Raw genomic sequence first — 18964 nt, 5'->3', positions numbered from 1 at the left:
CCGCACACAGTGATTGAACCCATGACCTTCGGCATTGCACGGAAACTATTAACCTCCAGATCACCAAACTGGCATTCGACAGTAATAATGTTTAACTTCAATCAATCCATAGTCTTGCGCAACCCTTCATCCGTTGCTCCAGGTGGATAACTCTCTCACAGCCAACTCAAATTAGACTCCACTAGTCGCGGCTTCTCACTTGAACTCCAGAAATTACATCTTGAAGCTAGTCACCAATGATTTTCTTTAGAAATATTGTACCATAGTATAATTTATTGTTTATCCAGAGGATAGCTAAAAATATATGTATTGCCATCCAAAAATTTATCTAAATATAATTTCCTGCGATTTCTGGCATCCATCGAATAACACTTGTAAAGTAGAGAATGATGAAATTTTTTCTCCAATTATCACTGTGCTTTCAAGATCTCTTTTATTCATAAACCAGATTTCTTATCCTACATAATGAGTAAATGATCTTTTACATCACAAATTCTACTTTTAATGAATTCGATTTTCAACCGTATATAAATACGGTGTTGAAAAATAAATTCACGGTAATTTTGTACAGTATTTTCTCAGAAATACTTAGATATTAGTTTTCAGATGATAGATTTTAATGTTAAATTCAAAAGATTGTCATTAAAGAAAAAGAGACTCAAACAACACTTCTCTTTATAAAGGACTTTCAATAAATTCACAATCTATTATAACAATATACTATAATAGAAACCTCGGACAATCTAAAAACAAATGTGAATAGTGGCTAGCAGTGGAATCCAGAACGTGCGTTTCGTTCCAGTTTGGGACTCTGGATGTACCTGCATCTCAGAGTCGATATTCACTCTGGGACCCGATTTTGGTGTTGAATGGTTATTTTATGCTTATTTTTGTCTTCAAAACAAAATTAACCAGTATGCATTGATATATCAATTACTTCTTTTAAACATATAAAACACGTGATTATTAATATGTAGAAAATAAACTGATTTAGAGTTAAATGACTCAGATGTACAGTGATAGAATTACTTACGTACGTGTATTTGTAGGAAGAGGAGTGCTAGTTAGTTAATTAAATTTTTTTATATTTTCTATTATTATTATACTTGGCTTGATGTACATATGTATTTTCTTAGCATTACTGGACAAACATTACAAACTCTCTTGTTTTATGATGTGTCTATTTTTGCATTCTACCCCCTACGTAAATTGAGATGATTGTTGATACTGCTGTTCATATACTATATTGTTTTAATGTTTAACTTGTCATCAGGTCGGGGTTTATTTTTACTGTTGAAATTATTGTATTTGATGGTTACATTGGTGGTAGTGGTCGTAGTTGTAGGGTGGTCACGATGATGATCTTTAAAATAAAGAGTAAATAAGTTTTTTTTAAGTGGACACTATGGACAATAGTTTCCAGTCGTTCTCTCTCTCTCTCTGTACGCATATACTCTCACCAATACAAATGTCATTTCACACACATACACAAGTACGAATTATACATATGTACAATTGTACACACGCGCAGAATATGATATGAGCACAAATTTATGATTAATTTAATTGCCCAATAAGGTTAGTGATAGATTGGTTAGTTCAGATCATATATATTTTTTTACTATGTCCTTATTTTGTCGGTCATCAATATTTACTTTTGTATGTATGTATGTCTATTAACATGTTAGTATCATCCACATGCGGTATAAACATTGTTATTTTTTTTAAAAATTGACGTGTACAATACAATAAATGATCAAGAAAACTTATCAGATATGATGCTTTATCTATATTCAAATGTGTATGCTCACTGTATATACACCACCTTAGAACCGCAAATTATTTCATTTTCATTCTTTATATATAAGTAATCGTCCTCTTATTTGTATGTTTGTATGTAGATTTATGTTTATGTACACATTTCTATAATACTTCACTTGAATATTAAGTTCCCCCGTGTTTCAGTCTTTTTAAACTTTATATTATATGTATATTCAATTTTAATTTTTTGGTCATTATGTCCATAGGTCATATAGAAATAATGTATGTGTGTGAAGAAGAATAAGAAATACGTCAATATATATATATATATATATACTTTCTCATTGCCTTAGTCCATTTAAGTAAACCACACCACCACCACCACCAACCATATCCTACCAACAACCGATTCTTTCCAATACGATTATGATTATTAATTTACTATTTGTCATAGTTCTCAGTTGTAATTTAATCTGAACACTGAAAGGACGATAAATTCATCTTATGTTCAGAAGGTGGATATAATATAAATTACTATCGTCAATGCTAATAGTAGTGTTACATTCCGTGTAGTAAGTGGAATATTAAAAGAAAAAAACAAGGATACAAAAAAAAGCTTCGTTTATTATTTTTTGTTCGCTTATTCAGTATAAACAAAAAGTTGAGCCAAAAAAAAACAAAAACAAAAATGAATATTACATTACTAATGAATGAAACAGACTCTATCCAATGTCAATCGGTAAATGTAATCTCTGATGGTATAGATGATTATACAAATTTATCAAATGTACAGTATATACATAAACATAATACCAGTAATAATTCTAGTAATAATAATAGTAATACAAATAACAATCATAATCATAATATGCTTATCACTAATCATAAAAGCAATGCAAACAATAATACCAATGAATTATCAACTACAGATTGTACTAATTTAGTGGATAATTTGGTAAGTTAATTGACTGTTTAATATCTATAATGTATATTGTAAAACAATTAGTCCCTTTGATAAATTTCGATAATGCAATGAGAAGATGAAGTTTATCAGAATTATGTGATATATTAGCGCAATACAATAATAATGTACAGGATACCGGTAAAGTATACGTCGTGTTCATTCAAGATGTCAAATCATCTATTTAAATTGAAATAACATAATCTACTACTATATAAATTGGTCATTTCAAAAATTCGTATGATTTTTAAGGTTATAGGTGGGTTTTTTGTGATGTTTTTTCTCGAATGAGTTAGAACTCATCATACCAATATATTTACTTGTGTGTATACACTAATGCACTATAAGTTTTTAGTAACTCTAAGAGCACTATTTAATACTCAATGGTCTCAAAAAAAATATATACATGTATAAGTATTATGTCACAAGTGAACAATGATTCGTAGCTAATATCAAGTGGACTGACAAAGGAAACGTATATTGAACAAAATTTTCAAGATTTTTTGACAGTAATGTAGATTTAGATAGGTCGATAGTAAGTGAATTCAAGGTTTAGCTACACTATCGATTTATATTGACCACAAAATATTTTTCTTTCAGGTAATATGTATAAACAAATCTTAATTACAAGTCTTTAGACAGTAATCTAAGTTGATCATCGTTATCATGCCCCGTCAAAAATGAAATAATTCAGGGGAATTAAGAAAGATTTGTTGCTTTAGTTAGTGATTTAGGAAATTTATTAAACATGAAATGTAAATGGTTAAACGCTCGCGCGCGAAACTGATAGGTCCTGGGTTCGAATCTCGCGAGGCGGGATCTTGGGTGCGCACTGCTGAGGAGTCCCACGATAGGACGAAACAGCCGTCTAGTGCTTCCAGGTTTTCCATGGTTGTCTAGCTTCAATTGACTCATGATCTCAACTATATAAAATGTACGTACTAAAAATATGATAACCTTTGTAAGGGTTTTGAGATTATGAGTGTAGGTAGATTAACACGCTGTCTGCTCATTAAATTATTTTTGACGTTATCAGAATGATTAAACGTGAACTATTATTGGTTCTGTAATAATATATAGTTAATTTAAACAAATATATATAATACTGAACTTTAATGATTTGGTTTATGGTTATAGTAATCAAGCTTTGACTATTCAGTGACACATTCAAATTCTACTTTATCTACTATAATATGAGTAGCTGTCTATTATCAGTAATCAACATATGTATTTAATTGATATTTTTCAGAATTTTAGGGAACCTATGCTTCTCGTCACTAAAGCTTCAATCAACATTAGAAGTAATAACTGTAGATTACTGTAGTCTACTCTAAACAACTTGCATACAACCCACTTAGTGGGTGATTATTTACAACTGAAAACTATCAGTAATTTTTCAGGCAGTTATTGGCCACCAATCTAAAGTTAACTATCATGTCCCACAAAGTTATTTGCTGATGTTTATTCTGGTTTCGAATCACTGATTTCTAATGAAACTTAACTGGGAAAAACTAACTAAGCAATTAGTAATAAATATTCAGTCGCATTTATTATCTAATTGTAATATGGGACACAGTTTTATTTACCCTAATTGATTGTCTTTTTTTATGTATAGAATTCTAGTTCAAACTGTACCTCACCGAATGGCTCAACACTTACCATGTATGGTACACAACATCGTTTTAAAATCAGCCCAAATACATATCACGATCTGGAAAACGGAAACAGTTTGACCACTACAAGTATTGGTCCTCGTCCAGATACAGATCTAGATTCAGCATTCCCACCGAAAAAGCTATACACCGACGATATACCTGTTCTGTAAGTAACTATTATACCCATGGTTATGAATTTATTTCAAATAAATTCGCTTGCGTTTGAATTACCCCGACTTTTTGAGTGATATGAAGCTGTAATATAATCACGTAATATTCTTAACTGTTAATCAGTAAGAAAATAAACTATGTTATACAAAATGCTTAGTATGGAAATTCAAATCATAAGCCAGGAGATTTAGAACGGAAGTCCACACCGAATAATCAAAAAACGTTTGGATCTTCTGATGCATTATTCACTAAATCATAGTATCAATGACAATAGTTAACCAATTGTTTATGCAGACTAGTTTTTAGAATGATTCGACTTGTTTTGTGTATAAAACGTAACAAATATAATTACAATATGTAGGAAAATATAACATGTTTGGAATATATATGTATACTACACTAGCATATTTATTGAACTTCTCAGGAAGTGTAAGTTTAGGTTATGCAACATGTTTCTAAGGTACTGAAAATCCTAAACTTTTGGCCATGCTTATTTATATGTTACTCACAGTAGCCCAAATACATTCATTATCTCTGTTAAAATTTTGAACATAGTTCTTTTACTTTAGTTTTGGTTTACCTGGTTCACTCATTTCTTTTACGCTAAATTCCTTTTGTTAATTTTCTACTACTACGTTTATCGTTATGTTGACTATTTTACGTTCGATTCATTTAATTTCCTCATATTATGCTTATGTAAATTTTGAAAGCTTCAGCCAATGGATACGTGTGACTGGTTTCAAGTTATTTATGGCTGACTACCTATTTGAATTACATGAAACGATGTACTTTTTAACATGAGTAATATATAACTCAGTTGGTAAACTCTTTAAATTTTAATATGTGCATCAAATGTTTCCTCCGCATAAGATTTTGGTGTTCAATGAAATAATCTTCTTATAGATTACACAAAGATCAGTTAGGGTTTATCGATTTTGCGTCCGGCAGTAAATGAGTATGTTTATGATTTTCAAAGCTGTTGAGTACAACGTACAGTAATAAACACGTTAAATCATACTTCATCAGATGTCAATCAGTGTCTTCACACATTAGATTTACTAAGAACTTTATAAATGCAAAGTACTTCTGAAAGACTTGCAGAAGCTGATGCTTGTATACATTCTTTGTATTGAACCGTTGGTAAAAGTTTTGTTCTAATGAGACTTAACCAATTTTAATTATTTCACAATAGCCTTAGCTACACTTATAATTTAACATGTTGTTATAACCATTCATCTACCTTTTCTTCACTTTCCTTATATTCGTCAAGTGAGAATTTATCTATTTTTATTTTTTTTTTCATAAATTTCTATTTCTCATTATTCCTAGGGATACCACGTAACTTACATCCGATACCTTTTTTATTTAGTTTTTGATAGCTTTCTATTTCATCATAAACTTGTATGTGTAAATGTTAACTAAAAATACGAATAATATAAATTGTATTGTCGATAAGACGATTCTCTTCACTGAATCATCTTCATTTTAGTTTAACGACCTCAATAGTTTTCTTTAATTGTATGAGAATGTAGCTTGTTCATTTTTTTACTAATTGAGCCGACTTCCCTTTTTTTGTTTATTTACAATATCTTTGCTTCATCTGTGTGGTGTATTTCTTTTTGGAGCTCAATAGTACCAGAATTCATGTACTTTAAATGAATGTAACAATATCAATGCAGCAAAACATTTATTGTTTATGTGTTTGAAAATGTTTATTGAGAGCGAACGACTTTAATAATGTAGGTATAGTTGATAACAGTTAGTTCCTGGGCCCTCAATTAAAAGATGAAAAAAACCAATCAGGTTAATATTATAAGTTAATTGTGATATCTGAGTTATGTACAATATATTCTAAGCCAGTATCTATTTCTCTTTGATTTTATAAAATCTGAACTCTGGTTAGAGTAAAAAATCCACAAGAATTATGGAATCGAGAAATTTTATTGAATAGTTTATTTTTTCCAATCGGATTAAATTGTGCACGGTTTCGTTCCTGAAATTTTAAATCTCTTATACACCAGTTAATTTAACCAGTAGATTTGAAATTTAGGATAAAACTTAAACATTAGTATATCAGATTGTCATAGTTGAAAGCATGAGTCAATTGAAGCTAGATCACCAAGGAGAACTTGGAAGCACTTGATGGCCGTTTCGTCCCATCGTGGGACGGATGGTGGATGTGCTTCCAGGTTTTCCTTGATAATCTAGCTTCAATTGACTGATGCTTTCAACTATGAAAATACTAAATCTCCACAAAACCCCTTCTGATTATATCAGATTGTGTTGTTTTACCTAGTTAATCATTGAAAGGTAAGAAGTTATTCTTCATATATATATATATATATATATATATATATATATATACTTTAAATGTCTGGTACATATGTCTATAAATACCAAAAGATATACAAATTTGGGGCGTGGTACCTTATTTATAATAAGCAACATAAACAAAACAAAAAAGACTCAATGAAAGAACATAATCAAAGTAATAACTAAATGATAAAAACGAAATTTAATTCATTGAATTAACCAAGACATTAATAACAATAACGCAGACCATAGAAGTGTTGACGGCAATATTAATAATGAAATAATAGTTGGAAATGATTCATTCTAGTTGTTTTGATTCTTCATATATATATATATATATATATATATATATATATATATGAATTCTTCAGTTGTGAATGCAAAATTTTTTTAGATACTTGTGTATACATGGGTTACCTATGTGTGTATTACTTTTTTTACATTTATATACTTGTCAGTAAACAGTACAGACGTATAGAATGGATTATTCTTTTTGTCAAGAAATGACTAACCAAAGAGCTAGACTTATCAGAAGATTTAAGAGTTATATAGAAAACTAAGATTTCCTTTCACTCTTTTCGTTTTGTTTCTGATATGTAGAAGAAAAAAATAGTAACATTTAACCACAAATTAGTAATCATGATGAAGCTATTCCTATTTAGACTATATGGATGACATTTGAAAAGTTATACTTTTGATCTTCGTTAGATTTAACAATGACTTGATAGAATAAATAAAACTGAACAGTGGATAAGATCAAGATAAACTCAGTAGATGATGATCAATCATTTTAATTTCTTGTCACGAAAATGTTACTTACTACTGTTAGTAGTACATTTCTAATAGTTACAAAATTCAGTATCAATTTCCTCAAAAGTAAAATGAAATAATTTTTTGTGAAAAAATGCACGTTTAATTATGTGAATGATCACTTCAGCTTGTAGAGTGAAATACACTCCAACTGTCAATTTTAGGATTCGTAGTGTTGTTGTTTTCAAGACAGATTTCAATGATGAGCAAGTATTTTGTTCTAACAGTAAAATGTGTTACCTAAGAATTCAAGGACTTCTACTGTATAGGTCAAAGCTATGATGTTACTGCTGTTTTATTCTCTCATTATTTTTCAGTAATTCATTAAACGAAAGCAGTTGAGAATAATAATCGTTTATAGATTAAGAATAAATTCTCTGAATGATATTCTGCTTAATTGGTGCATTTTCTATATTATTTGCTGATATTCAATATATTTTATCATCCTAATGTTCATATAACTTTCATTTTATTAAACTATAGAGAATCTTTTCCTGGTTTTTATGGTTTCGATCTTTATCGACCGTTATGTGGTGATACTTATGAAGCAAGTGAAACAAAACCGAGCACTGCATTTTTTGTAAGTAAACTGTATATCTAATTAATTAAAGCTTGATAAATCATTTACTTATTATTTCATTGTTTTAGGATCCACTTCTGGGTTACACAGGCTTCTTAAATGAGTTATTTAAACTGTTATATTAACTTGTGCTAAAAAGTATATTTGATGTAGAAGTACGTTAATCGAATAATTTAGTGATCAAATATTCGTTTTAGCACTATGCACAACGAGTAAAAACATATAAAACAGTTTTAATGTTACTGTTTGACAAATTATTCTGAATATTATCTTATATATGAAGTTGTTTTCGAACTCTGATAATCCTCACAATTAGATCTGTTACTTTTTACTACTCATAACAACATATTTTCTAAATAATTGAATACATTGTAAGCAAAGATGGATAGTGGCTAGCAGTGGAATCCAGGACGCGCGTTTCGTCCTATTTGGGACTCGTCAGCTGGATGTACCTGCATCCCAGAGTTGGATTCCACTGCTAGCCACTATCCATCTTTGCTTACCATGCTTGTGAATTAAGGCTATATCGAGGTAATACTCACAGTATGCACATATGCCAATTAGAGACTGACCAGTTGCAGTGCTAACACATCGATGGGAAGATTCAAATAAACAATACTAAATGAATTGAATACATTGTTTTGATTCGAATCTCGTGAGGCGGGATCGTGGATGCGCACCACTGAGGAGTCCCACAATAGGACGAAAAGGCCGTCCAGTGCTTTCAGGTTTTCCATGGTTGTCTAGCTTCAATTGACTCATGATTTCAATTATGAAAATACTAAAATCTCCACAAAAACCCTTCCGAAATATACTAATTGTTTTAGTCACAGTGTTTCTACCCAATGACCAACAGAAATTTACTGAATAATATTGTTCATTACACTAAAATAAAACCATAAAATGGCTAACTAACCTGTGAAAAATGTTTGCATTTATTATTGAACCGTCCTCACTTCAGTGATAGATAAACTATCCTAAATCTCATTATTCTTTATATTTACAACTGGATTGTAGTATTTTAAAGATGAACAAGGATGGACAAATTTGTATGCTAAGAAAACACCAACATGGTGGACATTATCCTATTGGTGTCAACGTAAACCCCCAGAAGGTTCATTCATTCGTTTAACACCAGTTTACGGGGCATCAGACAAACAACAGGAAGTAATCCAGAGGTAAGTTTTCCCACTTTTGTTAACGAAAACAAAAATCACTGTAATTTTTATGAACTTATTTTAATATTGATGATTGTTTCATTTTAGTTGTTACTGAGACGTGGATACTTATAAAGTGCTTTTAATGTAATACATTAAGAACTAGACTCGCTGATATTCATAATGAACAAATTTTCTGTGTTCGTTGGCTTTCAGTTACAATTTTAACTTATCTGAGCTGGTTGTTTGATTTTCAAAGTTAAAGAAATATGTTAAGATGTTTCTTATTAAGAGAGGAATCTTTGACTCGATATTTTTTTAGTAAAAATTAATCCAATAAAGTGCTGTTTCCATTTCAGTTTCAGGTAGATAATCTGGTCTTCTATTCGTTACAATATCTGACAAATATATAACAAATACATTCGGAATATTTGCTCACTCATAAATTAGCTTATTTGTTCACAAATTAAGAGAGTTTAGGTGTGTAAAGTAATGGATTCCAACACATTGATCTGGTTATATCGGGTTTGCAGAGAAACCTAAAGTTCTTGGGTTTAATCTCAGACAAGTTTGTGGGTTGACACACTTATGTGAAGTTCAAAACTTGGTCAGGAAAGATATCCAGTACTTTCTGACTCTCAACGACACTTCGAATGACATCAGTTTATAGTCAAAATTAACATTCAAAATAGATATAAATCACTGATAATCACTATTAAAAAGATTTATACTCTAGAATTCTAAATTTAAACCAAATTTTGTTTTTGTTCCTCATAAAAGCGAAAGTTTTCTTCCACTCTACATTCACCTATGTGGAAATATAATCGGTTATTTTTCTATCCATCGGAGGCGTTTGACTATTCTTCTAATAAAAACCACTTAAACAGTTTTCCAAGTCTATAATTTTTGAGAGGAAGAAAAATAAAGGCAGAAATTTTGTTCTTTTCTATCCATTACCTAGTTTGTCATAAATATTCACTTCTATCCCAAAATATAATCATAACAGACAAATAATTCCCCCTTTCAACTAAACTCTATGATAGTATTGTATCGCTTTTATTTGTCTAATAAGCAAATAATTTTAAAGGATAATTTTCTATGGTTTGCTTGTAATGCCTTCAAGAATGAGGAAATAAATAGAATAGCATCAGCTGTTGAATTTCCAATACTTTAAAAGAATATGGATCAGTAAAGTTAATTTCTAGTAATAATTAGAAATAAAATCTAAAACGGACATTTCGTCACATGTGAGACCCGTCAGTTGACTTCCATCCTTTCCATTGAGAATCGAACTTAGTGTTTTCCACCAGCTAAAAGATATAATAAACATCAGGTTCGATGACATTACAAGTTATTGTTGAGTAGTTAAAAAAATCGTTCCCCATAATACCCAAATGGTTCGATTTTAACCTTGTCAAAGGTTATGATTAAATGTATAGAAGGATTGCAAAGAAAAGTGTGATAACTGTCTACCCATCATTTTTCAAACCAAAATGAAAAAATTATTCAATTAAATTCAATTAGTATTGTTTGTTTGAATCTTCCCATTGACGTTTAGGACTGCAACCGGTCAGTTGGATTTAAACTTCACCCCATTGCACAAGCAAGTGGCTATCAGGACTCAGTAGCTGAGTGGATAACGCGATGGCGTTTGAGGCGAAAGTTACTGGGTTCGAGTCCCAGAGTGAACATCAACTCTGAGATGCATGTACATTTAGCTGACGAGTCCCAAACAGGACGAAACGCGCGCCCTGGGTTCCACTGTTAGCCACTATCCATCTTTATTATTCAATTAATTTCATTTCAACACATCCCTTGTACAATGAAATATTTGAATATCCACAAACATTTTATTCAGATTGCTTTCAAACATCTAAGTATATTTAAGAAGCTATTAGAATCTATGAGAAATTAATGCTGAATAATTTTTATCCATATTGTATAAATAAATTTATTCATATCATTTCTTTTATTATTGTCTATTTAGATGTTTTGAAGATTTTATGGCTATTCCAACTTCTGGAATGGGTCGTTACAGTATAGTAATGGTTGGTAATTCATTGGCTGAATACTTTTTTGATCCGATAACAGAACGATTATGCGTTACTTTACCATATGAAACACCTAAAGGTAAAAATAAAAGTTAAAAAGTTTTTTTTCCATTTCTATCATACATACTCATTTAATTTTCTAAAAGATTCATTTTATTGTCCAAATTTATGTCAAATTAATTGAGGTTAGGTCAGAATTTAAACTTTTTTGTGTTTACATATTTTTTAATTTCACTTAGCAACTTAATCATGCAAATTCTTACTTCATAACTCAACAGATGTACCAACTAATACATATGGATAATGACCTGTTATTCATGTTCTTCTATTTTATTTAGTTTATGTAAGACTAGGTTCAGTTCTTATAATTCCTACATCTAGTTTTTGAACTTGGAGCTTATTCACAACTACATAGGAATTTCATCGACTTGTTGCTGATTATTTCCAATCATCTTTAAAGTTATGATGAAGCAGTTTGTGTAAGTGTATCTAGAAGAAAAATCTGAGATTATAATTTTGTTAAGATGATCAATATTTCAGACCTATGTTATGATCACGGGTTGTACAACGGTTAAATTCAAATGATTATGCCACAAGAACCTTTCACTTCTTTTACCTGCTGTATGCAATCAAGTAATTAAATACATGTAGTACTACACCAACCCTCCAGTTATTACCATATTTGTCATTATAAGGAGTAATTGTTCTCTCATTTATCACCAAATTCATTCATTCTTCCTGACACATAACGTATGATATAAGTTTTAAGATGGAACTTTTATTCGAGAGATAATTTTATATGATAACAGAATGGTAGTTTACCCCTATTAAATTGTTCTTCTGCACTCTTACAACCTAAACAAGTCAACTAAATGATTTTTTTTCTGAAAAGCTTCATCTGTAGTGATAACGTCGTCAAATAGTGTAACTGAATTTGTTGTATGATAAAATTAAAAAATGATAAAGGAAGCCAATAGCTGATATTGTAGTGATTACACTAGATTTAAAAAAACAGTTGATTATCACTCTCTATATTGTATACCATTTTTTAATTGCAGAAGGATGTGAATATAGTCAGTTCAATGGAAAATTTATGTGTTTTAATAGCTGTCTATACAATGGTGGTCAGGGGAACAAGAAACCACTTTTCTTAATCATAACTTTAGAACGTCTAATAACTGGGTAAGTGTATAATAATTTATATGAAATCTAACGATTATTAAAGTAATTATCTTTAGAATTAGCTAATGAGTTACAATTATCGCTTTCGTGATTTTAATCATATGTCAACTTCAAAAATTTTGATACAACTCTTGTTTTAGTACAATTTTATCATCTAAAATTTGATAGATATAAATTTTATATAGTTGAGATCATGAGTCAATTGAAGCTAGACCACCATGGAAAACCTGGAAGCACTGGACAGTCATTTCGTCCTATTGTGGGACTACTCAGCAGTGCGCACCCGCGATCCCACCTCGCGAGATTCGAACGCAGGACCTACCAGTCTTGCACCAGAGCACTTAACCTTACCTTCAATTGACTCATGATCTCAACTATATAAAATTGCTATAATCTCCACAAAACCCCCTTCTGAGATAGAAATTTGTATATATTAAGCATGTAAATGCTTTACAGATGTATTCATCATATCAAGCTTGATAAAGTAAAAATGGGTTTAAAAAAACACTTCCTGGTTTTCAGTGATTCCATAAATGATCTTAGTTGTAATTTCTTTTTTGTTATCAATAGATAGTTAATGTATATTGTATTGTATATTCAATAGATTTATTTATTTATTTAAACACATAAATATTGTATCAAAGGGGCATCAGATATATATGCGCCACACAAATCTCATTTGATTTGTGTGAGGGCTGTGATACTGCCCAGATGCCCAAACTGAATCAGGATTCAATAGATTTTAATATATGGATTAATATATATGAATATCATATTGGATATGCTTTTGATGTAATATTGAATGGATATGAATAGACTAGATAAGAAGTTTAATTATAAACCAAAATGAAACTGAATAAATTGATAACTAGTAAATGTTAATGTTCTTTTGTCCTTCGATAATATAGAAAAACATCATTTATATTAAATATATATGTAAAGACGTTTCCATGTATTGAAAAAAAATATCTCCACATCTACAGTGAATTAGAAAAAAAGAAAGATGAAGACAATAACAATAGTAGAATAGACGATAATAGTTTTGGTTTGTCAATTTTACATTGACATGCTTCAGCATGTTTTAAAATCTTTTATTCAAACAAAAAAAATCATCATATACATTTGAAGTAAAAGTGTGTCTATATTTCTACGTTTCTAAATGTCGATATATATATATATATATATGTATATACCCTCTGGAAGCAAGATGAGTGATGATATGTACATTTGTGAGGTAGTGAAGGGAGGGGGGTTACATACTCAATATTATTACTATCTGTACTATCTGTACTTCTGCTGTATTAAAATTACTTAGCAACTAAGGTCATTTCAGAATCATATACAAATTTATCATTTTATATATTATTCATGGATATATGTATTTGTTTATTTCCATTTTAAATCTTCTCATTTTGTCCTATGTCCAAAACGATTAGACCATGGTCTAATCGTTTTGGACCAGACGTGACCTGAACTAACTTATAGGTTAGTGAACTCGCCAACAAATATAGTAAGAATAACAATAGTAACAACCATGAAGATATAACACTATTCATATAAGAATTTAGATGTAACGATAAAAGATAGAGAGAGAAAGCTATGAAAAAGTCATTTTGTCTGGTCACGGGGGTATTTGTTAGAAAGACTAGAGTTACAATTATAAGTCTTTAATAGCAGAACAGATTAGTTTACGTTGTCTACAGATTAAAAAAGCATATAAATTTGTAGAATAAAACAAAAGAACCTAGACATGACATACTTTGAGAAAGTTTATTCGTGCGGGTGACTGAATCAGATGTTGAGTAGTCATTTGAATGTTGATGCATTTAAACAGAAATAGCATTTATTAACCAAATAAAATCATCGGTTAATAAAACTGAATAATATCGCCTTCATGAGAATGTAAAACGATAAGACTGTCATACATGATAACTTGTAAGGTTTAAAAGGTTCACAAAAATTCTAATGGTATGGAACATTGTGAATCAACATAATTACAGTAAAGCGTTTACAAGCAAGTTCAATTCTAAAGTAGAAGTCTAGTAGACTTTGTTATATTTTAAAAACCATTAACTCATTAAAATATATAATCAAACCCTTAGGAATCGGTGCAATCTTCAAAATTGTCTAGTCTATTTTAATCAAGTTTATTAGGTTATGGGGTTCATTTTTTGCTCGTTTGAAAAAGTGAATATGATCTCAGAACCGAGTTAAACCTTTTGTTGATGACACCTGTTAATAGTTGTTTATAGGTTTACAAGGTAGTTAACATCGATTGAGATCAGCCATTAGATTAAACAAAGCAATTTTAGTGTGCATTATGGTCTTCCAAATAGAAAGTTTATTTCATGTTGAAAAATCTCATAACCGTATTATGTTTGGATATTCCTGTCATAATATTTGGAAAATACAACTTAATTCTTATCAAAAATTACTGAAAACAAGTATTATGTTTCCTGATTTCAAGCTAGTTCGTTGGTTGTAGTCATCAGTTGGTTTTTTAAAGTAAACTTTCTCAGAGAAGACTATCTTCAAGCATTTCAGTAGCTCTTACATTATGTATACAGTCACAAGTGTGTATTCTCCCAAATAAATAGTTAGATTGGCCTTATATTGGTGGCTTCAGATAAAAGTAAATATTGTATAAATAGTTTTTTTTGAATAAGCTACCATGAAAATAGTGAGGTAACTTTGGAAGTTTTTTATTTAAAAATAAGAAATATAACATAATAATTGGTAAACTGAGTGTGATTATCAAAGTGTATCCACAAACATATCAAGAAAATTGGAAATGATTTTTGAAATTTTTATTATTATCATGTAGTCTGTTGAATAGTTTGAGGAAGCATTAACATATAAAGTGTATAAGATCGAAGGATTGATGGACCTTTTTTTATCTGAAAATTACTGTCAGTCTGCTAAGTTTTGTGGACATGAGATTTAAATACTAATATATATACGCGTCTTATATACATACTCAAGCCAGCTACTTGAGTGAGAAAACCAAGAGTGATTAGTAAGCTTTTATCGTCTAACGGAATTGGGAATGTGTAAACAACTCACTCATAAATATAGATATTTGTCCAACAGAAAATTAAGCTATGTTTTCCATCAGTAGGATACGCCTTTTCTTCAGAGTGTTAAGGCGGTAGTTATAGTTAAATCTAAAGTGTATATCCGACATCATCTCTAGCTTCTCATTTGATCTATGCATGATCACTCACGTATAATGATCCTTCCACCTCTTCTTGTAGGCACAAACATTTCAATGAAAACATTTCTTGTTTCTTTTTGGTAAAATAGGTCTGATCCGAGCAAGGGACATTGTGAAGTACTTGGACGTCAGTGCATCAAATTTCGTAGTTGCGCATGTCCTAAACGAGATAAAGAGAATAACGAAAGACGTACTGGAGATTCCTTGGTAATTGGTACTCCTTCGTTAAGTAAACGCAGGAAGGAATCAAGTAAGTGATTTTGTTTAGTTTGAATTTTTATAGATTCCTTTATACTACTGAGAACTGAAAACAGTACTAACATTTGAAGAGACAATTAAACCATTACAAATTACCACTTAAACTCATATGCATAAAAAATGAAGTTAACATTTCGGAACACTAATAGTTATAGCTACTTATTATTTTCACAGAACAAGCACCTAAGTGAATTCTCATAATGAAATGTAGAAAATATCAGTTTGATAGTGAAATATCCTCGTCGAATTTAGCGATTCTTTGTTAGTCGGTTAACTAAAATTCTTAAGTACCGTGGGTTAAAAGTCGATGAAAATTTGTATCATAATTCGTAGTTGTACATATCATTTTCCTTACTGTTTAACCAGTGTTAAGGAGTTAACAAATTTCGTGCATAATCAACACTTCAAAAGGTTATTTTTGAACTTTGAGTATTTAATTTGGTTTTGTTACTCATAAAACACACAATTAGATCATTCCTACTTCTTATCGTTTGTGTCTGGTTCAAATCTTTTCCAAACATCTGAATTCCCGAAATATTTGTTTATAGAAACATATATGAACTTAAGTTTGTGTAGATTATCGTAGCCATCTTAAAAGTGAAGTGCTGACCAATCGAAAATTAAGCTTGAAGAATACAACTTTACCTGAGTATTTAATTATTGGCTTGTTCTTAGTTATTCCAAGTGAAATTCATGTAATAATGTGTCAAAACATTATTACTTTGGTAAACTGAGTTGTTTCCGTACGGTTTGATTTATCACAATAACTATAGTTTTTTTACTGTAGACAGAAAATAGACACTTAGATCCATTTGGAATTTCCTACAGCAAACTGTATAGATTTCTGTGGTTGTTTGTCAGTAAGCCAAATTAACTGGCAACATATCACAACAAAATTACAGTTATGTTTGTAAGTACTTTTTGATAATACTTAATGATAGAAGTAGATAACATTCTTCAAAAGTTATTTCAAGCGATTCCCTTTATTTCCAGACGACCGTAATGATCGACAAGTCAAACGGATACGTTCAAATCAAAGACCATCATCAGTTTGTAATATAAATAGCATCACTAATGCCAGTATTCAAATAAATATGGAGTAAATTATGAAAAAGATGCCAATCTGTTACGTGAACATAACTGGGTTGTCACCAAATAATGAATATTTAATGAATGATGAGAAGTGTCCTAGTGAACCGAATGGAGTTGAAGACATATTTGATTATTATGGACAGGAAAATGATTATGATGGTTATGGACAAAATACAATTCACTTTAATGGAGAATCATATAATCTCTTGTTAGTTCCAACAAATTTACCTGGGGCTGTCGAAACGTTATCGAGTGTACGTTATGGTTTATTACGTGCATGGATATATGCACTAGCTAAAAATCATTACCATCACCATCATCATAATCAACAATATAACATGATGATGAAACAATCACCGTTAGCAAATGATTTAAACAATAGAAAAGAAACCAAAAGTGACACTAACATTAATAATCATACCTCATCATTAAATATTACAAATAACGTGAATACTAATATGATAGTAGGTAAAAATACTACAGAAAAACGATCAGATACTTCGGAAAGCCGATACTACCCTACAGTATCTGGAAATTATTCACACTCGTATAATCGTGCTGTAATTGGAAGCACTCTGAATCATTGGCTTAAAACGGAGTCCCACCTAGCCACCCTATTGTAAGTTTATATGTATGACATTATTATTCTGTATGTATACAAAGAACGTTAATGTTTTGCTCTAAAATTGAATTGATGGATGTAAACGAAAATCAAAATATTGGTAAGTAAATAGAATTAGTGAATAAGTAGACAGGTATTATGTTGATGGATGTCTGTGAAGGCTGACTGTAGTCTTTTAACGTGTCACAACCAAGCAGCTTCGAATTTTTCGGACAGAGCAGTGTGTTAAACTTACCAATATCAGTGAAGAAAGAATCTACCTTAATATTGGCGATAAGTGTTCCTAAGTCAAAGTTTCCAGTGTTTAAACAAATCTCCCTTCATATTTAAAGTTACGAAAACATCAAGATATTATCTGAGGTCAGAGAACATTTCGGCCGAAATGTTTGATTCCCGACACTGACTTATCTATTGTTCAATCAACTCAAACAGCTGTAAGTAATAAATTGTTGAGACAGATCCTAACCAATAAGACAAAAATACGAGGAATAGTGATAAGCTTTCCCAGAAAGCCTAGTCAGAGCAGCAGTTATTCTTCGAAACAGTGTTTTCGGTGTAAATTAAGTAAGATCAATATTCATGAAGGCGTCTATAAAAATACACTTAGTTTGAAAAACAAGTTTTAATCATAGACGGAAATTGTTTGGAGAATGATTGAAAATCTGAGAATCTGTTTTGTCCTTGACAACACACGTGGTGTAAACACAACTCTTGCGTAAACATCCAAAATATAATACAACACTGTTTCTTAATGAGGCATAGTTTTTTATTTAAATGAGTTTGTCGTTCATTTAGTCAGTAATAAGAAAAGAAGGACCTGACAGAAATATGCATCGGTTCAAGTTCCTATCCTACATCTTCGCGTTGAGATGATGCTAACAGACTAATACAAAGAGATTAGTTAACAGAAGAGTCATTGATAGTAGAAAATGAAATATTGACTACTATTGGAAAGTTTAATGGTTTTCGAAAAACTCAGTCTTACTAATAGACATAGAGATTAAAAATACATTATAAAACACAAAATTAACCAGACAGTTTGATGTCTAATTAATAAGTTTAAACTATATTCAAAACAGAAGGGGTTTTGTGGAGATTTTAGTAATTTATAGAGTTGAGATCATGAGTCAATTGAAG

General features: G+C 30.5%; 2 protein-coding genes across 2 annotated transcripts in view; both read left to right on the top strand.

Annotated features, from left to right (window-relative positions):
• Positions 1 to 4382: 4382 nt before the first annotated feature.
• Positions 4383 to 18964, top strand: part of Smp_139530 (cellular tumor antigen P53, putative) — a gene marked incomplete at both ends in the record, with an annotated part of 19095 nt that continues 4513 nt past the window's right edge. The window contains 6 exons of the mRNA XM_018790347.1: positions 4383 to 4543; positions 5928 to 5949; positions 9269 to 9429; positions 11396 to 11538; positions 12518 to 12641; positions 15945 to 16109. Coding sequence (XP_018646355.1) covers positions 4383 to 4543; positions 5928 to 5949; positions 9269 to 9429; positions 11396 to 11538; positions 12518 to 12641; positions 15945 to 16109 — 776 coding nt within the window. The remainder of the gene's footprint in view (positions 4544 to 5927; positions 5950 to 9268; positions 9430 to 11395; positions 11539 to 12517; positions 12642 to 15944; positions 16110 to 18964) is intronic.
• Smp_181780 (hypothetical protein) lies at positions 8156 to 8376 on the top strand (the record flags this gene model as incomplete). Its single annotated transcript, XM_018790348.1, has 2 exons — positions 8156 to 8251; positions 8320 to 8376. Coding segments are annotated over 2 exons (153 nt in total), but the record flags the coding sequence as incomplete, so codon positions are not given.

The sequence above is a fragment of the Schistosoma mansoni genome, assembly GCF_000237925.1.
Source record: "Schistosoma mansoni, WGS project CABG00000000 data, supercontig 0125, strain Puerto Rico, whole genome shotgun sequence".
Classification (NCBI taxonomy): domain Eukaryota; kingdom Metazoa; phylum Platyhelminthes; class Trematoda; order Strigeidida; family Schistosomatidae; genus Schistosoma; species Schistosoma mansoni.
This window is presented reverse-complemented; position numbering and strand designations above follow the sequence as displayed.